Genomic DNA, 26,045 nt, shown 5'->3' with positions numbered 1-26,045 from the left:
GAGTAGAAATGCTCACAGAAGTGTCATCTTTGCTCATCTGCCATTCCAATGGCAAAGGGCAGACTGACAGCCTTGAGAACTGGAGCCTGATTAATGGATTCACTTTGCAACGCTCCAGGAAAGCACAAACCTGGGAAGCAGGGGAGTGATGGATCCTCTTCAGAAGCCCTCACTGAAAGGATGAGAGGCAACAGGGATATGTTACAGCAAAGGAAATTCCAGCTGGATAAAAGAGGGAAAAACATTGTGGTAGTTCAACAGTGCAGCAGGAGCCCAGAGAGGCTGTGGGAGATTCTTGGAAACCTTGCTCTGTGCAAGACCGTGAGCTTGGTTTGAGTGGCTTTTGGACCAGAGGCATCCAGGGAAAGGGAAATGACAACCAGTCAGCTGGATCTTGGGAAAGAGTGTTTACAGTTATATCCAGGGTTGTTTTTAAATGAAGGCTTACTTGACATTGTAGCTTTTTTAATTTTCATTTTAGGGTGGTGGTGCTGGAGAGCAGGCCGACAGACAACCCAACAGCCAACAGCAATTTGTATATCCTGGCAGGGCATGAGAACAGTTACTGAGAACAGCACGTGGCAGGCAGCTCACCATGACAAGAGAACACTCCTGCTGCAGCAGCACTCGTGACTGGCTGCAATTGCACAAAAGCTGCAGTAACCCCACTTCAGTTACTTTATAATTTATTGTGGCATGAGAGGAAGATGAGAATTGTTTGTGGTATGGACACAGAAGCATTATAATACCACAGAAGTGCTTAATTTACTGTTATGTAATCTTTGTACATATGCAGTATTTTTCAGTGAAACTTCTTGCTGAAGCCCTACACTGACTTTCTGTAGATAGAGGTCCTCCTGTTTAGTACAAGTGTCTTACCTGTACAGATGTAAAAGTCACTGAGGATGCAAAAATTAAATCGGGGTACTATTATAAGGACGTCTCATGTGTTTATTATAAAGTGGGATGCTAGCAACAAGTATAGTACATTTAGCAACACTATTGTATTTTATTATATGTAATTTACTAATACAAATAAATATTAACTTTTAGAAATTGTAACCAAGGCTGTAATCAGATTACAATCTTGTTTTAATTTCGATACAACACACTGGTGTTCATGTTTGCACAATATATTAAGATGTGATGTATTTAGTCACAAAGGTAAGCTGTGACTTTGTGGATATGACTTGGGCTTCAAAGTTCCTTTTTTTGTTTACTTGGGTAGTTTTCTTTGTGAAACAAACCAGTTAAACACCTGTATTTTTATATTTAATTAAAACTTTCCTTATGATTACTTCTCTATGCTTGAAAACAATACCTTATGGATGGGTGTCAGTCCCAGACTAGTGGTACCTGGCTGTAATTCTGCAATAGGTGTTTGAATTATTAGTGTATACAATGATAAAAATTAGTAATACTGTTCGTCTTGCTAAATCGTTTCATATCACGATGAAAAGGAGCAACATTCCACATTGTGGAAATGGCTCAAAGATGTTGCCATTTTGACTTTTTTTTGGCCTTATAACCATTTTCACACTTTTCTTGATTTTAGGATGTTAACACATGGCCAAAATAATTTAGTTACTACCTCATTCAAACAATACAATGGTTACTACGCATCACGGGAACTTAGTTTTGATCAGAAGTATTTTTGATTGCTATTTTCCAGTGGAGTGTGTAAATGCCAAGTTTTAAGCAAAATGCACACATGACTCCTTTTTTTTGTATATGTTCTTTATATTTTATTGTGATAATATACACTAAAACCAAACTAAATTAAAAGTGATTTATGGCCTGCGTTATTGTTGTGATTGATAATGCTTTGAAATATGTTCCCTAATGTATATAATGTAAAATAAATTTTTTTAACATGTTGTTGTACAATTAGATTATCACCTGCACTGATTTTCCACATAAGACTAAAATGGAACATACTGAGTTTTGAATTCTGCTATTAAATGGTTGTGCCAAACACAGAAACTGGGCATTTCTGAATGTATGAACGGTCAGATTGCTGGATTTCAACTCAGTTTTGGCTGGCACTGGAGGGTCATCCCTTCTGGCCTTTAGGCAGTGGATATATGTATTTCAGTCAAGTCTTTCCAAATTCCATTTTGCTTGGTTTCTTCCCTCCATTGCCTGCTTTTCCACCTCAGTTGATTGCAAAACTGATTTTATTTTTTTTCTTCCAGGAGGGTTTTTTTTTTGCCTATGGGCCTCAAGGTTGCTGCCTCTGCTGGCCCCATCTCAGCTGTTCCTTGTACTGAGCCACAGCTCAGGCTGTGGGAGAGGTGGCAGTGCAAGTCCCACTGCTGAGAAGCCGAATTCTCAGAAAAGGCGAGAATTTGTGTGCGGGGGATTTCCATCCTGCCTCCTGTGGGTTGTTCCTCACTTCGACATGCACAAAGTAGCTCAACTTTAACAAAGTACAGTATAGCTGATGGTGCTGTAAACGTGCTTCCTCCTGTGAGGGTTCTGCAGCAGCTGGGGCCAAGTTTCTCAGGCCATTGCTGAATTACAGGCACCAGAAGCTAAGGGCTATTGGTTTTTATTCTGGCTGAGCATTTTTGGTACAAGCATGCACACTGGGATGCAGCTGGAAGAGCTAAAAATAAAGAGGACTGGGTAGTGACATGTGGGAAGAAGGAGCATTGTGCTAGGGCAGGTGTGTTCCCAGTCTGTTGGTATACTCAGGACAGCTTTGCTGTTCCCATGCTGCTCTCCAGCCTTAGAGATAAGAAGTGAAGGGTTCCTGCTTTTTTGAGGAATTGTCCTGTTGCAGGATTTAGGGTTTGTGCCACAAAACTGCTTCTCCCCCTCTCGAGATGCTTGACTACTCTGCTGACAGCTGCCCTCAGCTGAGCCCAGGAGCCTGGGCCTCTGGTAAATCAAAAGGTCTCCTTTGCTAGACCTGCAGTTACCTTGAACTGAAACTTTTCTTGAGCCATGCTCGGCGGGAGCTTACACCACCCCCACCCTGGCCTACAACTGGGATTGGTGTGTGGCTGATGGATGGGGGCACAGTCGGTGCCAGCAAATCCCATCACAAGCTCCATGAGGTTAGAGCAAAGCCTCTGCCTACAGGTGATTGACACAGCTCCTCTAACAGCCTGTGTGGCTTCCCTTTCTCTCTTCCCAGCCCCTCTAAACTGGCTTCTAGCTCGTGGTCCGAGCTGTGAGCAGGCAGAGTGTCTTGTGGTAATGTGACAGCATGATAGGGCACTTGCCAGCCTGCTAGCAAAGTCTGATTAGGGCAGGGGCTGAGCTTGGGCCTCCATCCAAACTGAGCGTTCTTACAGGGAGCAAAGAAAGCACTGGAATGGTTTGTGTCTTGCAGAAGTACTCCTGGGAACACGGGAATGAACACTGCTTTTACCTTTTCCTTGCCTGTCTCCCCATATGGTGCTGCCTGCCTCTGGCAGAAACAGGATCTAGTGACATGAAAGAGAGTTCAGGTTCAAATTCTGCATTCCACAGCCCCTGACTGAAACCAAGACCTGTGCAAGGTGAAACACATGTCGCTGGCTGCCTGTAGCTTTGCCACTGGGAGCTTGTACTGGGGCTGGGGGAGCACTTGTGGGGATGGATGTGTCCCCCAGGCAGGGGGCATTTCCAACAGGATGAGGTTCAACCAGGCCAAATGCCAGGTCTTGCACTTTGGCCACAACAACCCCCTGCAGCGCTACAGGCTGGGCACAGAGTGGCTGGAGAGCAGCCAGGCAGAAAGGGACCTGGGAGTTTGGATTGACAGGAAGCTGAACATGAGCCAGCAGTGTGCCCAGGTGGCCAAGAAGGCCAATGGCATCCTGGCCTGTGTCAGGAATAGTGTGGCCAGCAGAACTAGGGAAGTGATTTTTTTTCCCTGTACTTGGCACTGATGAGGCTGTACCTTGAGTGTCCAGTTATGGGCCCCTCAATTTAGGAATGAGGCTGGTGAAGGGACTGCAGCACAAGTCCTTTGAGGAGCGGCTAAAGGAGCTGGGGTTGTTCAGCCTGGAGAGGAAGAGGCTCAGGGGAGACCTCATCACTCTCTACAACTACCTGAAAGGAGGTTGTACCCAGGGTTGATACCCCGGGTGGGTGTCAACCTCTTTTCCCAGGCAACCAGCAATAGGACAAGAGGACACAGTCTTAAGCTGTGCCCAGGGGAGGTTTAGGTTGGACATTAGGAAGAAGTTCTTCGCAGAAAGAGTGACTAGGCAGTGGAATGGGCTGCCCAGGGAAGTGGTGGAGTCAGTGTCCCTGAAGGTGTTTAAGAAAAGTCTGGATGTGGCACTTAGTGCCATGGTCTAGTTGACAAGGGGGTGTTGGGTCAAAAGTTGGATTCAATGATCTCAGAGGTCTTTTCCAACCTAGTTGATTCTGTGATTTCTTACACCTGACAGGGTTCAGCTTTAGCAATAGCCCTGCTGGTTTTTGAAGGATTGCGTGTGAAAAAAAAGGGAAAATAGCTGGTAAAAACCTCTTGCTTTCCTTCAAGGAAACATTCCAGCTTGACCTAAAATACTGGTTATAGGGAGTAATGTTTCAGGCCTGCGTCATCTATTGAGGGGTGTAGAAGAAGCTGTGGAAATGTGTCTGGGGAGGGAGACACTAGTCCTCACTGTGGACAGCAATGCTGTCTGCTCAGCATCATCTACAGCTGCATTACTGTTGCTAGAGGTCTTCTTCCCTCCTTGGGTGCAGATTTTCATAGAATCATTGAATGGTTTGGGTCAGAAGGGACCTTAAAGACCGTCTAGTTCCAACCCTCCTGCCATGTGCAGGGACATCTTCTGCTAGACCAGGTTGTTCAAAACCCCATCCAACCTGGCCTTAAATACTTCCGGGGATGAGGCATCCACAATTTCTCTGGGCAACCTGTTCCAGTGCCTTGCCCCCTTCACAATAACGTATTTCTTCATAATATCTAACCTAAATCTCTCTTCTCTCAGTTTAAAGCCATTCCCCTTGTCCTATCACTACACACTCTTGCCAAAAGTCCCTCTCCAGCTCTCTTGCAGGCCCCTCTCAAGTACTGGAATGCTGATAGAAGATCTCCTCAAAGACTTTTCCTTTCCAGGCTGAGCAACGCCCATCTTCGTACTATGTAGAGGTGCTCCAGCCTTTTCATCATCTTTATGACCCTCCTCTGGACTCGCTCCAACAGGTCCATGTACTTCTTATGTTGGGGCCCCATAGCTCGATGCAGCACTGCAGGTCGGGTCTCACAAGGGCAGAGCAGAGGGGCAGAATCCTCTCCCCAGACCTGCTGGCCACACTGCTTTTGATGCAGCCCAGGGTATAGTTGGCTTTCTGGGCTGCATGTGCACATTGCTGGGCCATGTCCAGCTTTTCATCCACCAGGACCCCTGAGTCCTCCTCAGGGCTGCTCTCAATCTATTCTCTGACCAAATCTGTCAGGCAAGATTTGCCCTTAGTGAAGCCATGTTGGCTGTCACCCAATCATCTCCTTATTTCTCTTGTGTCTTAGTAGAGTTTCCAGAAGGACTTGCTCTTGCCAGGCACAGAGGTGAGACTGACTGGCCTGTATACCCCTGGATCTTTCTTTTCTTCCTTTTTAAAAATGGGGTTGTTTCCCCTTTTCAGATCAATGGACGTTTCACCAGAATGCTACAATTTCTCAAATGTGATAGATAGTGGTTTAGCCACTTCATCCACCAGTTCCCCCAAGATCCATGGATGCATCTCATCATGGATGCATCCATGCATCCCATGGACTGTGCACCTTCAGGTGCCTTAGATGGCCTTGAACCTGACCCTCTCCTACAATGGGTGATTCTCCAGTCTCCCAAGCCCTGCCTTTGCCTTCTCCAACTCGGGCAGTGTGACTGGATCACTTGCTGGTGAAGACAGAGGCAAAAAAGTCACTGAGTACCTCAGCCATCTCCATGTCTCAGGTAACCAGGTCTCCCCTTTCCCTCTGGAGAGGGTCCTCATTTTTCCTTGTCTTCCTTTTATCACCAACATACTTACAGAAGCTTTTCTTCTTGTCCTTGATGTCCCTGGCCATGTTTAATTCTACCAGGGCTTTAGGTCCTTTAACCTGATCCCTGGCTGCTTGGACAACCTCTCTGTATTCCTCCCAGGCTTCCTGCCTCTGCTTCCACCCTCTGTAGGTTTCCTTTTAGTGTTTGAGTTTGTCCAGGAGCTCCTTGTTCATTCACACAGGCCTCCTGCCATTTTTGCCCAGCTTTCTCTCTGTTGGGATGCATCACTCCTGAGCTTGGAGGAGGTGACCCTTGAATATCAACCAGCTTTCTTGGGCCCTTCTTCCCTCCAGGGCTTCATCCCATTGCACTCTACCAACCAGACCCCTGAAGGGGCCAAAGTCTGCCCTCCTGAAGGCCAGGGCAGCAGCAATGTGCTATGTGCCCTCCTCACTGCCCTAAGGATCTTGAACTCCCAACACTTCATGGTCCCTGCAGCCAAGGCTCCCTTTGAGCTTCACATTCCCCACCAGCCTCTCCTTGTTGGTGAGGAAAACGTCCAGCATAGCACTTCTCCTCCTTGGCTCCTCTATCACTTGGAGAAGGAAGTTACTGTCAGTGCATTCCAGGAACCTCCTGGATTGCTTTGGCCCTGCTGTGTTGTCCCTCCAACAGATGTCAGGGTTATTGAAATCCCCCACGAGGACCAGGAACTGTGAACGTGTGGCCCCTCCTGTCTATAGGCAGTTTCATCCACTCAGTCTTCCTGGCTGGGTGGCCTGTAGCAGACCCCCACTATAACGTCACCTGTCCCTGCTCTCTCTTTAATCCTGACCCTTAACCCCTCGGCCAGCTCCTCATTCATCCGCAGGCAGAGCTCCATGCACTCCTGCTGGTCACTGACACAGAGGGCAACACCCTCTCCTCATGCCTCCTGCCTGTCCTTCCTCAAGATCCTGTATCCTTTCAACACTTCAGTCAACCCACTACATCTCCAGGGTGCCCGTGAGATCACAGCCCTTCAGGCCTGTGCACATCTCTAACTCCCTTGTTTATTCCCCATTCTTCCTTCATTTGCCCTTTAGAGCTATTTTAAATCCAACACTTTCAAATTCAAGTCCCCCTTGTGCTGCTCTGACAGGCAGCTACACCTTGCAGTGTCCCCTAGGCTGAACACAGGAGTGCACCGTCAGGTCCTGGCAGTCCCTCCCTTACATTCCCCATGGCAGCTGCTGTGGTAAGGGGGTGCTGTCACTCCTTGTAAGCCCCTGTTGCTCAGCCAGCCATTGAGACAGTACGGCAAAGGGCTGCCATGACCCTCCACCTCATCCTCCTCTGCCTTGCCCAGCAGCACTGGGAGACCCTGAGTGTCTCTGTGCTGCCCACACAGAAGTTGTACACCCCTGTAAAGCCACCTCTGCACCGGCTGGGGCCTCTGGTTGCTGCTCTTTATAGCAACAGCAGTGAGTCTCACCTTCACTGCTTGACGCAAAGGCAGGCAGGACATTCCACTGCTTGGCTCCCTGCACCTCCCCAAGCTCCTCTGGCCCCTCAGGATCCAACTTCTCTGGCACTACATCCCTGTGAAAGCAGCTACCAGCTTGCAGCTCTATACTCTTCCCTACACGAGCTTGCCCTGCACCAAGCACCCAGATGGCTCAGTCCTGCCAGTTGTGGCGGCTCCAGGTGCAGGGAGAGCTCAGGCCTGGACTGTCCTGTGGCCTCATCAGATGTCTGAACAAATAGAACATGATGCCTGCAATCCCGTTTTACCCAATGCTGCTTTGTTTGAAGGAAAGAGATGCTGTAGAACATTCACTGTTTTAGGAGTCCTGGCACCCTCATCTCTGAAGGGAGGGGCTGGAGAGCAGAGCATTGGTGCAGTTTTACACTGGATGTGGAACATACTTGGGAGCAGATGAAGATTTTAACTTCAACAGGCTGATTTTCCATCATAAGGTAGTGAGTGCAACAACTCCACAGTCTGTAAGATGCTGTGATGGTGTCCCTAAATGTGCAGGCAGGCTGCTAGATCAAGCAAATAGCTCTGAGATGTGAAAACTCCCATCTTTCACCCTTGTTGCAAAGCAGAAGTTTGACTCCTCCAGACAGCAGTATCTGTTTGGAGGAAACGCACCCAGGGTGGAGCTGCACAATGCAGGGAGTTCCTTCTCAGAGGCTCCACCCATGACCTGCTGATGTGCTGCTGGGTCTCAAGAACATCTCCTGTCCCCAGAGCACTTCTCAAACACCAATTGTAAGTGAGCCTCACAACATGCATGCCATTCCTGATAGGAATCTGTGTGACCAGCCCTGGAGACAAAGGGAGACTCAGAAGTCTCTGCCTCTGCAATCTGTGCTGGTACTTTGCTGTCCTCCCACCTGGGAAACTGGTCCTAAACCTTCCTTCCAGTGACTAGTGAAGGTTTCCACACATCCATCTCCCCCCACTGTGCTCCCCAACAGCAGCTCACTCTTTCCTCCTCCAGCCCCCGAGCTCTCCCTGACACCTTGCAAAGCAGAGTACAACAATATACTTTTCATTTCCAGCATTGTCCTCCTCCCATTGCCCTCCCAGACCCCACAGACCACCATGAGCTTTGTCCTGTTTAAACCACTGGGCTTTATTTGTATTCCAGCTTTGCTTCTTCTGGCTTCTTTTTCAAGAACCAGTGACAGGACCAGAGGGAATGGCCTGAAGTTGTGTCAGGGAAGGTTTAGGTTGGATATTAGGAAAATGTTCTTCATCCAGAGGGTGGCTGGGCACTGGAACGGGCTCCTCAGGGAAACAGTCACAGAACCAAGGCTGACAGAGTCCAAGAAGTGTTTGCACAACGTTCTCAAGGAACACCGTGTGTCTTGGGGTTGTCCCGTGCAGGGCTAAGGGTTGGACTCGATGATCCTTGCGGGCCCCTTCCAACTTGGTGTATTCTGTGATTCTGTGAACCAAGCCCACTTTTCAGCCTCAAGGCCGACCTTGTGCTGCTTGAACCAATGGGGCCTTTATTGATCTCTGATCTCGTACGGTCCCCCCTACCAGACGACCGCGTTTTTAGGCAGGGGAGTGACAGAGTTCTCCAGGGAGCAGCGACACCGCCCCGCGGCCTCCGTCTCCGAGCAGCCAGCCGGCTGTCCCAGACAGGCCCGTCTCCCCGTGTCCCGGTCCCCGTGTCCCGACGGATCCCCCGGGTGTCCCGCGCCCTCCGCCGCCAGGGCGCGCGCCCCTCCGGGCGTCATCCCGCGAGGAGGCCGCGACTGCGCGTGGGCGGCGCGCAGGCGGCAGGGGTGGGGGCCCGCAAGGGAGTCCGCCGCTCCGCGCATGCGCCCGCGCCGCCGCCGAGCGGGCGAGGACGGGACCGAGGAGGCGGCCGGCGCTCGCGCTCCGACCCCGCCCCCTCGCGGCCCGCGCGCGACCCGCCCCGCCGCGCGCCCCCCGCGCCCCCCCCCGCCCCGGGGGGGGATGCGGCACGCGCGCCCCCCCCGCCGCTGCGGGCCTGCCGCCCCAGCCGCGGCGGGGGAGCGGCCCGCCGCTCCCGCTGAGCGCCCGCCGGGCCCTCTCGCCGCGGCTCCGGCCCGCGCCCCGGCGGCACATGCAGGCGCAGCCGCTGCTCTACGACTTCTTCAGCGAGGAGAACGCGCCCAAGGGGCGGGGGCTGCTGGTGCCCGCTCAAGAAAGGTGAGGGCCTTCGGGCGCGGGGACCGCTCTGCTCCCCGCCGGCCCGGGGCTGCCGGGGCTGGTCGGGCCGTCCGCGGGGGCAGGCGGTGCTCGTGGGTGCCCCGCCGCCGAGGGCCCGGCGGCCGTCGCGGGCGATGCTCTGACAGACGGGGCCGTGGAGATAAAAACTGGCCGAGGGACACCCGAGTGCGGGCCCCCCTGCGCCCAGAGGGAAGCGAGTAGTGCTGCTGCGGGTTTGTGCTGGTCTCCCTTAGTGACACGGCTGGAGTGGGGGGGGTTGTTGTGAGCTACTCTGGAGAGAATTTTAGTTAATTAGTGTTCGTGTCTAATGGCTTTTAGTTAGGCTTCTCTTAGTTTAAATACCTTTTTGCTGAGAAGGCTTCATTAGGACAAACTAGCAAGTCTTGCTCCCTCAGGATGGTGAAGCTTTTGCCTGTGGTGTGGAAAGAATTTATTGGGAAGAGAGGAAAAAATGGTCAGGGCTCCTCTTCCACTTTTGCAGCCTGAGTCCGGAAAGTAGAAGACTTAAGAAACAAAAGTTTTCTGACACTGTTGCTTGAACTGGCTTCAGATTGCAGAACCTGACATGGCTCAGTTGTGCACAGCAACGCTTTCTGAGTCTGTCCAGTTACAGTGATTAACTGCAACTTTTGCATAAAAGACTTGCTCCTTGGGCTGATTGAGAAGTCTCAAGTGTTGCAGTCATACACATTCAGTATTTCTTCCTAATTTCCTCTTGCAATGTATTGCCTCTCTTTTCTGGGTGTGCTCTTTGAGGTCTCCAGCACTGTGTAGTTTTTGTCCAGTTCTTGGAAGTCCTTTTTGCTCGTCTCATCTGTAGCATGACTGTGAATGCCTTATCCCTGATGGATAGTTGCTCCCTTGAAACTTCTGCAGTAACCATGCAGCTCACTACTGCCTGTGGTGCTTGTAAGCACTTGGACAGCCATCCAGCTGAAGGCTGCTTGGAAAGTGGAGCTGCCTGAGGTCTCAACCAGAGAGAGCTCTTCCTTTTGGAGGATGGTTCATTCCATGGTGTAGCAGATATTTGTCAAATTTGGAATGAGGCTCAGTGCTCACTACTAGAGGACACGGTGTGAGCATTCGAAGTGAGCAGGCATCAGGGCTTTGGAATTACTTGTGACATCTGAAGAGTGGAATTTCTTTCCGATGGACAAGTCACTCGTGAAGTCACCCTGCACTTAAGATGCTTCTTCGAAGGAGTTTGATAAATTCTGCATTGGGAAAAGGAATTCTGGAATCTGAGGTCAATGGAGAAGGCCAATGATGACAAGATACCAAGGACGACAGACCGGCCCTGCAAGGTATAGTTGTCTTGGTTTTGTTGTCCTCTGCTCTGTTTCTTATTGTGGGTAGAGGGGTGGCAGGAATCAGGCAGTCAGTCAAAGATAGTTCTGAAAGCTTCACACTGAAACTTTTAACTGGCGGGTGTTAGCTCTTTTGACCTCAGCTCTTCACGAGATCACCACCTGTTTCTTATCTTTTCTTGGGCTGTTGAGCCCTGTGGTCCAGAAACATAGTCTTCTGCTGCTTACTACTGCTGTTTCTGTAAAGGTAGAAATAAAGAATCTGCCCACATTGTCACCAACCTCACTGAAGAGACAAATACTTGAGTTACAGAAAAACTAAATGGGAAATGAAAAATGTTAAATTATTAACTTAGTGACTTCTTCATTAATGCAGAAACCAAATTATGTGTTGTCCTAACTTATATAGGTACAAATAGTTTTAGCTAGGGTGTTTTGCACTGATAAAGGCCCAATAAAGTAATGAACCTGTCACAGGTGGCAGGTAAAGCCATGAACATCACAGTGCACTTGCTTTGACAGTCGCCTCTGGTCGTTCATGGGACAAGTGCAGCACTGCAGTGTTGCAGTCACTGACCCCTTGTGTTGTTCACCAAAGACCTGAGCTCTGCCTGCAGGTCAGTGTGTGGGACTAGTAAAGTAGAGAGGGTGGCAGTGTATGGCAGGGAGGTCAAAGAGCACAACTGTCCTGGAGGGAAAGTGGTGCCTTGTGACTTTGACTGCAGAATTGCCAGAGCCTGCTGTCCCAGTGGCAGTCAGGTTATCTGGAGCTCACGTACATCCATTTGTTACCAGAGAAGAACCTTTCCTTTGCTTCTCACCTTAGCTGACCAGATGCTGACACTCATTCTCAGGTAGTGACAGCAAGCTGCTTTCTGAACTCCACCTGAAACCAGGTTGATGTACAGGCAGGATTGTGATGATTTCCTGCATAGCTGGAAATTAGAGTTAATAGTTTGGGCAGACCTACATTGAATTAATAGCTCCAATGAGGAGAATGGCATTTAAGTTAATGTTGTAAAACTATATATACCAGGATGGAGTGTTTGCAGTTCTTGGGGAAAGCTGCCACACATGGACTGAATCATTAAAATGCCATTGCCCTTTTTGTAACTGTGAGCTGGCTCCTAATGCAGAGTTCAAACTACAGCCTCGGGATCACTTTCTTAAAAAAATAGGTCTTGCTGAATCATTGCAAATAGCTTTCTTTTTCCCAGTTAGTTATTTTGATTCTATTTTTTATCAAGGAACAAACCCAAGAATATGTAGTAAGAATAAATCTTTTCTTACATCAAACAGTTCTTAGGAGACCGTGCCTTGTGTTTCATTAGACATGAACCTTAACAATAGAGCTGTCTTTGCATTGAGCAGCTGCATTTGCAAAAAGCAGCTCTTGTACCATTGAGATCGTAATGTAATTCCTTTTCTTCTGATTCTTCTTCAGATGCTGTCAAGATAGACTCCAGTGCACTCAATTAGGAAGAAAATGATGTCAACTGAGATGCTTCTCTGCCTGGTCACTGTTATTTTGAAGCTGCAGAATTGGAGTGTTGTAGAGGTCTTTGCTTGCTGGCAAAAGACAGTAATGATGAGATGAGGTACAAGAAAAGGAAGAAAAGATAACAGCAGGTGTCTGAAATTGTAGTTGCAAAGATGGACAGAAGGTCAGATGCTGGGGCTGAAGATGAAGGATTCAAGACATGTGAAACACCAAAGCTCTCAGGTGCCTGGAGATGGAGATACATAGCTTTTAATACGCCTTGGAAAACAGACTCAGAAGGGACATCTGCAAAGTGATGCCTCTTCCAACACTGGTGTTCCTTTGCTAGTGAATTTATACACTTCATTCTGTCACGACCTTTTGGATAGTTTTTCTTAAACACTGTTCCTCGTGGCTTCATCTTGTACGTAGAACTTGTTTATGGAGTCAGAATTTCTCTGCACGTGTCTGACGCGCTTCTTCCCTCGTACATTGATTTTTGCAGTAGAAAGTGTGTCATCTTTGCTGATACCATAAGCAGTGTGATGATGGAGAAAAACAAAAGAAGGCTCTCACTGTGTGGATGTTCTGCTGTTTACGAACCTCAAGTTGTTTTGAATCAGTTGAGCAATTACCAAGGGGTCCTGTTGGAATTTGTTGTGGTCAAAATGATTGGACTGATGTGGCTTGACAACTGAAGGGGATGTGCTTCCTCAGTTAAGGGAACTGTTCCAGACAGCGTTCTCCCAGGTACTCCATGTATCATCTAGTCAGTTGTCTGTGCCTTTCATGGAGCAAAAGACATGAGAAAACTGCTTCAGTGACTACAGAGTTCTCAGGAAGCTCTTGCTGACAAAGATATTTCTACCTGACATGTAATTATCTAACTCTTCAAATTGATGCCAAACCAGTTGTCACTTGCCACTCAGGATGACACTTCTTATTCTAAGCATTGCTTCTTGGAAGATGTAGAACATTCATAATTTCTGATCTCTTTGGATTCTCTGTTCTTCTGATGGCTATGGAGGATAAAGTTAAGAACTTCCTACAGTTCAAATCTTTACTGTATGTTTTTTTTCACATGTTCAGTGGTGCAGTGTAATACTGCTGCTTTTCTGAGACATCAGCAGAAATGTTTGCAAAAATCTGAGTCTTGCATCCTCAGTGAGTTGTTGCTGGAGTGTGCATCTAAGGTGTTTGTATTCGATTTAATTTACTGGATTTTTAGTTGATCAGAATAACAAAACATACTCAGAGTTACCAAATATCAGAAGAGATGTATAAGAATAGAAGAAAAAACCTTTTTAAGAAGTGCTTGTGCTATAAGAACACTCATCCAGGCAAAGGGTACCTAAAATACTTTGTCCTGAAGTGTTTTAGTGATAGGCAGTTGCTTGTCAGTAGTATTTTAGTCGTTGAGGGAAAATAAACACAAGATATGTCGAGTAAAAATAAGAGTTGCAGCATTAGTGAAGATTTTTGAAGGTACTGAATTGAAAAAAATCTTCCCTCCTCACCAGAATAACTTCCTCTGTTGCCAAGTCATTTCTACTAATAACCCATTAATTGAACAGTTTAGAAAAATACTTAAAATCAGTAAAGTTTTATCCTCTCTGATAATGCTTTGGAAGATGGCTTGGCTTGTCGTCTCATTACAGCTTCTTCTATTTTATTGTCAATATGATGTGGTAAATACGATGCTTTTTTCCTTTTAGACACTTTTTCTACAAGCACTTCAGCTGCCACTGGGGCAGACTGGCAGTGTGGCAGTGCCTGTGCTCAGCAGTGAAGCGCAGTTGTATTTTAGCAGGAGCTGTTTCTTGATTCAATACTGTGATTTCTTGCCAGTAGATGGGTAGTCTTGCCCAGTTATGATAAAATTGTCTCTAGCCAACGGTAGACGCTTCATTTTTATTTCGGTTTGTTACATAGCTTTAGAATTATTTCTTTTTGTTATGCCCTTTCTGAAGGTGCTGGAGCTTCTACTGCTCCTGATGGGAGTCAGTTCAGTATTGTTCTCTCGGCAGCCTTTCACACCTAGGATTTGTCTGGTGTGTTCTGTGTTTAGCACAACGGCTGAGAACCCTGAACCTGACTGTGTTGATTGGTAATGATGATTTAGGAGCATTAAGCTGGTGTTTGTATAACATGTGAAATTGCTTTAAGAAGTCTTTGGAGATTTTTTTTCATCCTGAATTGAAATTTTTCAGTTTACAAGCAACCTAAGTTAGGCTTTTTCTCATGGCCACTGAGGAAGAGGTAACTGCAAAGGATGCTAAGGATGTGTGGTTTAGTATCAATTGGATTGTTAAATTCACTGTGTCTACCTTTATCTGTTATCAATCACCTCTTTCTAATGCAGAATGAGCTGCTGAGTGTCAGTCTAGACTGGGAGTTGGGTCATCCCAGCCTTGGAGTTGTGTTGGACCTGTGGGAGACCAAGCCTCTGTGTAACCTGAAGCTGTTTGATCTGCAATCCTTTACTTAGAGTTTGGTCTAGGTTCCTACTGCTTCCCATGAGGCTTGTGGAAATGTTTATATTCTAATTTATTGTGTAGAGTTTGAAAGGAATGGTTTGAGAAAGCTTTATATAAAATAAGTTGCTAAGGTTTATAAAGTAAGATCAGCTATATTTATCTTTGTATTATTCATTAAGCACACTCTTCTTTTTCACTGGTTTCATTGACTCTTTCTGCCAATTTAGATCTATGGTTGCCCAATTTTTAAGCTGTTACCATTCCTGATAGAAATTCTTTGCCTTCATTGATTTTAGAGGAAGAGGACAAAAAAAGCCGGGTTTAATAATAGGATTTTCCTTAAGGATTTTCATTAAACTGTTCTTCTCTGCTTATGTTCTTGAACAGATTCCGAAAAGCTGTTCAAGAAATTCTGGCTCTGCTTAACTTTAAATAAAGAGAATCCTGGTCATCTCTTTTTTGAGAATTAGGAAAGACTGAGAAGGTTAGCATTCAAAAAAGTGAGCACATGAGTTGCGTGAAAACAACCATAGTGGCAGGGATTTGTACCTGGTGTAGATTGTATTTGCCCATTAAAAGTTGTTAGGGTATTCTGAAGAATTGAAGCTGTTTTTAAAAGTTCTTAATGTGGGGTTTTTTTTAGTAATTTCCATTATCATAAGATAGACATTTTGGTGTGTGTGTAGGAGGGAAGGGATGGGTTCTGTCATTATTTAAGGAAGAGGTTAAATGTTTAGATAGGAATCTGATCCAAACATCGCACTTCAGAAGTTGTTAATCTGTTTTTATCATGTGTATTCCTAACATAGGACTGAAGGGTCTGGTGGGATTCAAGCCGTGCTCCCCCTTTTCGAGGGCAATAAGGCAGGGTGGCCCAGGGTTTTTAATTTAAAACCTGAGATGACTTTATGAGAAAGATGGAAAGCCCCTGGTAATTTGATCTTCTTTTTTTTTTTTTTTTGAAACCAGTCACGTGGTGGTGTATGCTAACAGATGTTCCCATTTCTTGTCTTCTCTTACTAAATCTTGCATCTTACCCGGTCTTGCATCATGTCTTAGATAATGGACTTCTTGGGACTTACACTGAGTACCCTCAAATAACATTCTGTTTCATTCTCAGTCTGAGCCTTTGGGTACTACAGTAGTGCAGATACTGAAATTACGTGTTTCTGTGATAATTGTGCACCAAACTATCCTGTAATTTTCCTTGTTAGTCTAGTTGTTTTCTTTGTGCGCTTGTATGACTTTGAACCCTAAGTGATACTAAATGTCACGTAGCAATGAAGTTTATTTACTATCTACCTACCATAGATAAGCTATGCTGGCAAGCCAATGGCAACTTGTAATATTTTCTTCTGCTGAGTTGGATGTTTTATTGAAGAAGGGCTTGATAGTGCCAGAAGACAGTGGCCTTTGAGAAGAGACATGTAACTGCCCCCGAACATAAATGCTTAGGGAAAATATTTGAAATTTTTATTTCCCAAACTAGGAGTAGGTTATTGTCGACTCAGTTTTGGCTGACTGTGCATAACGTTTCAGGTTATGGCCTGATGTGGTATTTTTGTTTGTTTGTTCTTATTCCTATAGACTCTGTGTTGCAGACTGAAAGAGTTGTGATGAGGCTATTTAAATGTGTGATCGATTTTCTAAGCAAAGGAGAAAATAGACCTGCTCTTCATCTCTCCAGTTTATCATGCTCTGTGTTTTTACTGGTGAATTGACTTGGTAATTTAACACTTCTTGAAATACAAAGTGCTGGAGTATAATATAGGGAGTCTAATACAAATTTGTTCAGTTCTGCTTTAGGAAAAAAAAGAAACATTAAAGGCAGCATCTTCCAGACGGCTCAGATCAGCTCTGCTTTTTAAGAGATTGCTTTTGCAAGTCTGTAATTTCTGGTGTTAAGATGTTCCAAGCTGGTACAGCATTTCAGATGTCAGTGTTTGAATTGTAAATAATGTTTGGGACTGCTCAGCATGCTGTTATTCATGTACCTCCACAAACACACTGTGTAGCTGCGCATGGTGAAGTTCTTAGGAAAAGTGAAACTGTTGGCATAATCAAAATAGTTGTGTTAGCTAGTCAAATGGAGAGAAGTTCTTCTGTTCTATTTTTGCCAGAGTGCTTTTAAGTTAAAAAAGCAGTAACTTCTGGAGATGTTTTTTAAGACCTGCTGAATAAGAGTGTGCAATCTGCAAGAAGCCAAACACGTGATCTAGCGTATTTTGAATCTCAACAGCAGCTAAGTGAGCACCAGGACTATGCCCAGACATGAAGTTTCCAGACTAATGAGTGCCTTAGCAGGCAGGTGGATTTCTGTTTGAGGCTGTTGTGTGTTTGAACTTCAGAAAATTTAGTTCTTGCTACAACTGCAAACAGGAGTTAAAACTCAGGTGTGAAATTAAATCATTATGGCGCTATTATTTGAATACAGACATGGGTTTAACATTTGGATGAGACAGAGTGTTGGGTTTTGATTCTGAGTGGTTAGGCTCTTCTGTCAGTGATCGAGAGAACTGGAGGCATTTTGAGTTGTGTGCAGTGGAACAGTAAAATGATGAAATTGGGGTTTGAAAGATGCATTGCGAAAGTTAGCAGTCAGCTTGCTCTGGCATAATATTTGTCATCAGTGTAGGATTGAGATTAAACTGCCTGTCTGTTTGAGCTCTGAAGCACTGAGCCTTATGTACCTGAAATTTAAGCTGGTTAAAACTGTGCTGTTTTGTGAACTACAGAAGTGCAAAGGAAAAGTATAGTGGAGGCTTGTTTCAGAAGTTAAATTGTGTGATGAACAATGACTTTTAAAGAGAGAAATGCCACCTCTAAAATGTCTTGTAAAAACAGCTGTTTAAGAGCCAGTGGAGGGAGATAAATATATGGAAGGGCTTTAAAAGTTTTCCTAATTGCATTGGTAAGCACAGTTATTAGTTAGCTGTTTTCTTGACATTAAACATTTCTTACAGTGATTTGAGTACATACAACATTTGAGATTTATATTTCTGTGTTTCACTTGTGTTTGTCTGGTGGATCCTAATAGAGCTGTGTTTTTGGTTGGATTTTTCTGAGCTGTTTGGCTCGAGTTTTGTCATCTTTTTTTGCAAGTAAAGCATGTGGTTTGGGGAAGAGCAAAACTCAAAGCTTGAATTCTTCTATTTCCTATAGGTTCAGGTGCAAGTCCATCCTAAACTTTCCTCTACTGAAGATGCGTTGCAGTATGTGGAGGAGTTAATTCTTCAGTTGTTAAATATGTTATGTCAAGCTCAACCAAGAAGTTTTCTGGATGTAGAGGTATAGAGAACACTTATTACAAATCTGTAATAATTTGAACTGTTACGTGAAAGGTACTATATTAATCATTTCACAATGCAAAAAGGAAAGCAGTAATTATGCATCTTTATGTAGCAGAACCTTCTACCTAAAGCCTGCTGAGTTCCCTAATAGCTGATTTTCCTATTAATTGAATTTGTTGTTCAATGCACAGTACAACTATCTCTGAGCTGTATTACTGTTTAATAGATGATGAGTGTAAATTTTGTATATAAAGCTGATTGGTTCCTTTCAAAAGACCTTTTTCCCCCACTGATACTCTATGCAAACTACAACTGCTTAGTCTGAGGCTCTATGCTGCTTTCTCAGCATGACAATTTGGGCTGATATACCCCCTGCTGCCCCAGAAATTCGAACAAAAATAGTTCAGTTGCTTTTTCAGAATGAGTTTAAGAACGCTGCTTTCCTCTGTATAGAGACCTCTTCTCTTACAATTGCCTCTTCAAAGATCTACAGCCTCTGTTGCTCAGAAGAGCAGCTTGATGTTTGAGAGCTTGATCTGAGAAGAGTTTTTCCATCTAAGGAACAACTCACTTAAGCTTCTAAGACCAGGATATCTTGGTAGCTCTTTGTGCTTAACCATGATTTGAAGACTTTGGTGCCAGACTACAGCTCTGTGTGCTGTGTGCCTGTTGGTTTCCAGTAATTGCTTCCAGGGCCTGTGCCAAGTGACTTCCTCACGTTCTGCAGAAAATGGACTAATGGCAAAAAAACCCTTGCAAACAAAAAACCCTTGAAAGTGTAGCTGTCTTAGAGCTCAAGAGTCATGAATTTTGTCCTTCCTCTTCTCTTTTGAACACTGACACCTCTAATGGTGTTCCAGTGTCCCCTTTTGTGGCTGACCTGTTTTGCTACATCATTCTGGTCTGGCAGCAAAAGAGACAAGAGGTCTGTGGAAGATTGTTTAGTGCTGTTTTAAACAATGCTAACGAAAAACTTGACACAAAGTGTTTTATTATGAATCTTACAGCTGTGAAGATAGGAGAAATGCAGGAATTAGAGATGATCAAGCAACCACCATTTACCCCATTTGTGTTTATGCACAGTGATGCTATCTTTAATTATATGGTCAAACACATTCATTTTTTTCCCCTGGAACACCTTAATTGTTCAGTCAGCAGACTGGACTATGTTAGGGGTGTGAATTGGTATTCACACAGTGAATGAGACTTTTTTTTTTTTTTTGGTGGGACCTCTGCTTTCCTTTTGCCAAAGTGTTATGAGGGGAGAAAAAGAAAACCCTGCACTTTGGAAAGTTGGGTATCACCTTTATAGAATTGTATTCTGTCACATTTTTTTTTTCGGAAAGTTCTTGTTTGTGTACTTTGTCCTGTACCAGCTCTTTGTAAGTGGTCATTAACTTCATCTTCCTCATTTCATGATTGCTCAAACAGGAGCCATATTTACGTAAGTGAACACTTGCAACTGAAACAGTCAGTGGGAACTGTGGGCTGAAAAAATAAAGTGTGACGTTATCTGAGAAAATAAATTTCTGGCATCTGAATACCAGGGCTACCAAAAACAGTGAAGCTTTTGAACCTCCAGAGACCTGTGTGTGAGTTCCAGCTGGAGAGCTGTTCAGTGCATGGGAGAATGTAGGTGTCCTCAGACACTGACTGATGGAAGGGATGAATAAGCATATATGGTCCACCTGTAGACTGAAACTGTTTTAGAATATGTGGGTGATGTTGTATATTTTGTTTTCCTGTTATGTTCATTGTCACCATCAGAGCAGTTTGCATGTATACAGGATGGACCATGTGCTGATCAGTAAAGGCAAAACAGAAATGTGCACAAGGGGAGCGAAGTGTGCCTTCAGTGGCAGCTTAATTCTGGCATTTCTTAAATTTTGAGCACTAATCCTCTGATAATGATAATCTGATACAGCCCTATGAATGTAGTGAGAAGCCTTTTCCAAAATGATAAAATTTACACATGTTGTGTAAGCTTTTATAGTTGAAATACAAACATTAGCAACCATTCCTTTAAGTAATGGAAAGTGATTTGATAATGTGGTAATATTGCTGAGCTCACTCAGATAGTGCATTTTACCTTTTAGTCATGTTGTTGTTTTTTTTTAAGGATCGTGTTCAAAAAAGTTTTCCCCATCCTATTGATAAGTGGGCAATAGCTGATGCCCAGTCTGCTATTGAGAAGAGGAAACGAAGAAATCCGTTATCTCTTCCAGTAGAAAAAATCCATCCCTTGTTAAAGGTAAGCAGTGATGTAATCTTGCTTTTAGGGTGCAATTAGAAGTTGACACCTTTGTTTCATGTAATGTCTGTATGCTGCCTGAAATGTAGACCAAAAGGATTAAGAATGGATATCTGTGTTTGTTACATAGTTTTAAGTGATGTTAATGGAAAATATTTATTTTTCAGTTAAAAATCAGTTAATTCTCTTTTGGACAAAGCCAAGAACTCCTTTGCTATAGGTTGGATTGTTCACGTTTCATTTCACACGACTAAGAAAACACTCAAGAAACTTGTGGAAATAGCCCTAAATGTTTAAATGAAGTTTTTGGGACAGTTAGTTGGCTGTTGACACTTCCACAATTAATAGAGCAGCATCTGCAATGGCACTGTTTCTTCTCTAGGCCTACAGACTACTGTGTTTCTATTCTTAAAATAGGCTGTGGATGTGTGGTGTATCTTTAATGAGTAGGGTGTTAAACTAACTGGTTTTAATTGTAACCTATGGTGTCTGTTTCATCAAATGAGTAACAGTGGAATGCTTTTTTTTTTCCCCCCCTTTCAGGAAGTTCTAGGCTACAAAATTGACCACCAAGTGTCTGTTTACATAGTAGCAGTATTAGAATACATTTCTGCAGACATCTTAAAATTGGTTGGGAATTACGTGCGGAATATAAGACATTATGAAATTACAAAACAAGATATTAAAGTAGCAATGTGTGCTGATAAGGTAAGCCTAACCCTCATTTGTCATGTTAACAGAAGGTTGTAGTTGAATTTTGACAGGACAATGTCTATTCCTTAGTAAGTATGTGGAATGTTGTATGTTCGAAAGAAGAAATTAGTGCAACAAAGTATGGTTCTTGCTGAAGTCTGGGGATTTTCAAATTTATCACCTCTTTTCAGTGGTTTTGTCTTGGTCTGTGTTAATATCTTCAGTTGAGATTATCTCTGCTTAAGCGAATGCCTTTTTTTTTTTCTTTTTCTTTTTTCTACTTCTCCTTTCTTTACTTAAGATGCCTGGTGAGGTCTTAAGGAGTTAAATGCTTCTCAGTCAGTAGTCTTGGTCACTCTTGCTCTTGGGCATGTCTGCCTGGGTCATTAGGGCAGTATTTGAAGGTACATGTTTGAATATTGGTTATAGAATGCTAACAGGAACAAGTGCTGTCGCTGCACGTTTCTTTGTGTCATAGGGAAGGTGGCGAGCAGAGGAGCTGTAACAAATATGATTTAGGAACTTCAATTGTATTACACTGTAGGAACTCTAATATGTGCTCAGAATAAACTTTTGAAAGGCTCCGAAGCAGGCCTGTTGTTTACTGCCTGAGCAGAATAAGCCAGTTGAAAGGTACTGTTAAGGTGTTTTCCTTGAGTTGCATTGAGAAACCTCATAGTATATTATGGTCATACCCATGATGTCTTCTGCTTGATTTTATTTTTTGAAAGAAAACAACCAGAACATTTTCTTGGCCCTGTTTACCATCTTTTTCCTCAAGGACTTTTACACTTGCTTTTTTGCCATCCATCCATCTGGAAAATTTTGTCTTGTCTGCAAAAAAAACCAAACTCTGTTGAAATGCAAGCCCATTTTCTTCTACTGTGTGCTTGGGCTTCTGATTGCTCTGAGTTTAATATCTGAGGTGTAGTTACTTTAAATTGTTTCTGTGGATTTCATAGTAGTGAGACATGCATCTTGTGAATACAGCTTGGAATCTCCCAGCTGTGTGCTAGAACTGCATCCATGAAATAAATCTGGAAATGTTGGGGCCTCCTTGAATACCTGCATTATTCCATGTAATTTCCTACAGTAGTAATGCTGTAATGTTCCATTCTCCAGAATTACTTAGGAGACTCCTTTTAACCTGAGATCCATGTACATTCACTGACTTTGAAATATGAACCACCCTCTGTTCTTAGAGCTTCAGAAGTCAGTCTTAATGCAAAATGTCCATTGTTCTGCTTTCAGAGAAGCTTAAGACCAGGGTGTGTATCAGGGACTTTGACTCACTAGGAGAAAGAACCTGCTGTGTGTCCATTTCCCTCCTCACTAGACCTGTATATTTTTGAGGAGTGTTAGTACAAGACATGGGTGAAGAATGACTTCTCTAGGTAGGTGTTTCTTCCAGTATTCAAGTTTGATGAACCTACCAGACCATCTCTTGAATTTATAGATCCCCAGGTATTCTCTTGTGTAATAGTTCATTGGTCTAAGAGTGGTAATCAACGGCTTGGTTAACTGACGTCCTCTGGAGAAGTGCCTGTAACTTACTTGATGTTAAAAAAAATGTTAATAGTACTAATTAATTAAATAACATTTCTTAAGAAAGATGACTTTTACTGTAAATACCAGGCTAAATGTTATGGTTATTGTGGCTCGTTCAGAACTTTAATTCTTGATCTCCAGTTTTACAATTATTTTGAAAAAACCACTTTTCCATTCTGTTTTCTTCCACTTTGAAAACTCTAGTTCATGTTTAATGTGTTAGCATTCCCTCCTGTGGCTCTCTGAGGAGTATTTACAGCTTTGATCCTTCACTCTTTTCCTCAGTCTTTTCAGTGATTGACAGCAGTCATCAGTCTCTGCAGTAGCAGGCACAGGTTGCCATGGCTTCACCTCCGTCTGTTTGGAATGGAGACTGGCAAGCAGTAAATAAGTTCTCATTTATTTTAAAGTTCACATACATTGTTTGATAAATTTCATGACTTCTTGGAAAGAGTGTAGCTCTGGGCAGCGGATTTGTTCATAAATACTGTCCCATCTGTCTATCCCAGGATGAAGTCATCTTTTATGTTGAACTATATCTTAGGCTGGCTTCTTGTTATTTGCTACATCATTGTAGATTGCTTGTGGACCCTCTTTAGGTTTTCTGTCTGCTAAAGATACTTCAAATAAGGGTGCCTTTAACTAATTTGCAGTCAACTTACTCATTTTATCTTTAAGATATTCTAAGATTAAGATGAGTATGATGAAAACAACCCAGAGTGTGATATCTGCTTGCCACTTGCTAAGTCATTGTAATGACTCCTGGCTCAGACACCACATTTGGAAGAAGTGTTCAGTGATCCACTTCTGTTGAGAAGTTTAGATTATTAATTGCTTGTGTTTGGTAAGCCTTACTTGGTTATGAATTTGGACCTCTGGTAGTCAGAGTTTTTAGAGGTCCTTTTGTCTATGTAGTTCTGCAATGTGACTGCTTTGTGGCGTGGGTGCCCTTCCTCAAGGGTTCATTTTAACAAAAAAACTCAGCAGTTAAGGACAGAAACTGGGCCACGTACAGTCTGTGGACAGGCCAGTGTTCATTGTGGGGAGATCACAGGATTCTGAGCATGATCACGTGTGACTTCCTGTTAAAGCTAAAACTGAAAAGCCAAAACGTACACACCTTTTGACTTCAGATAGTATGGCATCTTCAGAAACTTAGACTGTGCACTGCTGATTCAGAGTAATACAGTGCAGCTAAATGCTAATTGTCTTGGTGTGCTTCACAGACCTTTTAAAATTGTAATTGATTTTAGGACCGTGTTCTTGGAGAGATGCCTGGATTGGTCTAAATGACTGGGAATCTTCAGAGATTGCCACTGCACATAATGACTTGCAAATTCATAGCAATGGATATTGCTTCTGTAGTGCTCAACTGATTGCAGAGTGATAATACAGAAATCTTACTGCTGATCAGTCTGATTTCACAGGAATAATAGGTTTTCTTTATTGGTAACCTACTGGTCAGTCTTGAAAAGAGGTTCTGACTTTGTGGATTTCCCTCTCTTTGCTACCTAGGTATTAATGGATATGTTCCATCAAGATGTAGAAGATTTAAGTGCACTAACTTTATCTGATGAAGAACCCTCCACCTCAGGGGAGCAAACCTATTATGACCTAGTGAAGTCATTTATGGCAGAAGTTCGACAATACATAAGGGAACTAAATCTCATTATCAGAGTTTTTAGAGAGCCATATGCCTCCAACTCCAAACTGTTTTCATCTCATGTAAGTTCTGTGCAAACCACAAACAAAAAAAGCACCTACTATAATATCTATAAATGATGAATACTTCTGAAATTTAACTGTTGTCCAGTTTAACATATCAGTAGTAGAGAAAGCATTTGTCTTGAGTTCTGAAATGGAAATAATAAAAGAGCACTTGTGGGGAAGTATGGGTTTTGTAGGACTGTGGAAGAAACCTCCCAGTTTGCTATATTCACTTACAGGCTTGTAATTTTAAGATTTGTCACTGTGCTTTGCCACATTTGAATAACTGTAAATTTTTATATATTTATAGATATTCATTATTTTAAAAATACATTTAATCATCTTATATAAAGTGTAGAAAAAGTATGTTATAAAATGATTGTAGAATCTTGTTCTGTTTAGGAAAGTTCTTGACTTCCACGTCGTAACAGAGTAGCCTTGCACATTTGATTTTTGTCTTGTTCTGTTGCTTTTTGCAGGATGTGGAAAATATATTTAGTCGTATATCAGACATTCATGAACTTAGCGTGAAGTTACTGGGTCATATAGAAGACACTGTTGAAATGACAGATGAAGGTAGTCCTCACCCACTAGTAGGCAGCTGTTTTGAAGACATGGCAGAGGTAAGAAAAAATACTCCTTCGATTTTGGGTTTTTTTTGCTATCCATATATATTTTAATACTTGCAGTTAGATGTAAAGTGCATCTCTGTTCTAGCTGCCTTTGTTCAGTTTGAGATCTCTTCTTCCAGCCCCACCATGATGAAAGGACTGGGTATTTTTGAGAGTGCTCTTTCCTTTTTAGTCTCTAAACCTTAGCTTTTGGAGTGACTGTTTAAACTTTCAAGAGCACAGGTGGAAAAAGTTGAACAAAAAACCTGTGACTAGACTTTGACAGAATTGGAAGTGTCCTGTAAATCATCTGTAGATCCAGATTGCTGTGGAAAGACAAAGAGGAGCAAGGGCTGCTTTGCCAAGAGGCTTGCTAAGCTGGTGAGGAAGGTTTTTGAACTAGGCTTGTTAGTGGATGGAGACCGAAGCTTGCAGATAGAAGAGAAGAGGACGAGCTTAACAGAAAGCATGGCAACAAAGGTTCCTGCACCTTCCTCCTGAGAAGGTGGGATGCCCAAAGGCTCCTCTGAAGTGTCTGTTTCCCCAGAGTGCACGTGCTCATGCACAGACAAGGGGATCTGGAAGTCTGTGCACAATTGCAGCGCTGTCGTGTGATTGTAATCAGCGACCTGGCAGGAAGGGCTGCCATGATGGATGGCTGTATGAATGAAAACAGGTGCTCAGGAAGGACGGGAGGGAGGGGGGGATGAGGCCAGGAGGCCTAACAAAATATCAGCTCAAGTATGTGGAGCTCTAGTATGGAATAAATGAGCTGGATGAATGCTTTAGGATCAGAATCAGAGGAGGATGCTACCAAAGGGCATGATGTGGTCAAGCTTCGACTGCAAAGTCTGCCCAGTTGAGAAGTGGCACAACCCTTCTCTGAACAAGTAGGAGTCATCTCTTTATCACAGGCTCTAGCTTTCTTGGGAGAGAAGCAGTGTGTTCAGAGCACATGGAATATGCATTCCCAGTCTCTGAGAAAAGAGGTTGGGTTTAGTAGGAGGCAAGGACATGCACAGTTTCTTGTTTACTGGAACTTGGGCTCCTC

General features: G+C 43.8%; 2 protein-coding genes across 7 annotated transcripts in view; both read left to right on the top strand.

Annotated features, from left to right (window-relative positions):
* Positions 1 to 1,983, top strand: part of MAP4K3 (mitogen-activated protein kinase kinase kinase kinase 3) — a 67,846-nt gene extending 65,863 nt beyond the window's left edge. For all 5 annotated transcript variants that reach the window (XM_029964873.1, XM_029964872.1, XM_029964871.1 and 2 more), the window contains one exon: positions 482 to 1,983. In XM_029964873.1, the coding sequence (XP_029820733.1) occupies positions 482 to 569 (88 nt within the window). In that variant the 3' untranslated portion in view covers positions 570 to 1,983. The remainder of the gene's footprint in view (positions 1 to 481) is intronic.
* An 8,222-nt stretch (positions 1,984 to 10,205) lies between these two features.
* SOS1 (SOS Ras/Rac guanine nucleotide exchange factor 1) overlaps positions 10,206 to 26,045 on the top strand; it is a 47,320-nt gene continuing 31,480 nt past the window's right edge. Inside the window, exons 1-7 of one of the 2 annotated variants that reach the window (XM_029964875.1) lie at positions 10,206 to 10,934; positions 12,382 to 13,167; positions 18,057 to 18,182; positions 20,304 to 20,435; positions 20,979 to 21,143; positions 24,192 to 24,401; positions 24,863 to 25,006. In XM_029964875.1, the coding sequence (XP_029820735.1) occupies positions 18,141 to 18,182; positions 20,304 to 20,435; positions 20,979 to 21,143; positions 24,192 to 24,401; positions 24,863 to 25,006 (693 nt within the window). In that variant the 5' untranslated portion in view covers positions 10,206 to 10,934; positions 12,382 to 13,167; positions 18,057 to 18,140. Of the gene's footprint in view, positions 10,935 to 12,381; positions 13,168 to 13,334; positions 13,451 to 18,056; positions 18,183 to 20,303; positions 20,436 to 20,978; positions 21,144 to 24,191; positions 24,402 to 24,862; positions 25,007 to 26,045 lie in introns of those variants that run through there. The other variant, XM_029964874.1, reaches the window with a different exon arrangement.

Source organism: Manacus vitellinus, unplaced genomic scaffold (genome assembly GCF_001715985.3).
Source record: "Manacus vitellinus isolate BGI_N305 unplaced genomic scaffold, ASM171598v3 scaffold_81_pilon, whole genome shotgun sequence".
Classification (NCBI taxonomy): Eukaryota; Metazoa; Chordata; class Aves; order Passeriformes; family Pipridae; genus Manacus; species Manacus vitellinus.
The sequence above is the reverse complement of the archived record's forward strand: the minus strand, read 5'-3'. Positions and strand labels throughout refer to the sequence as shown.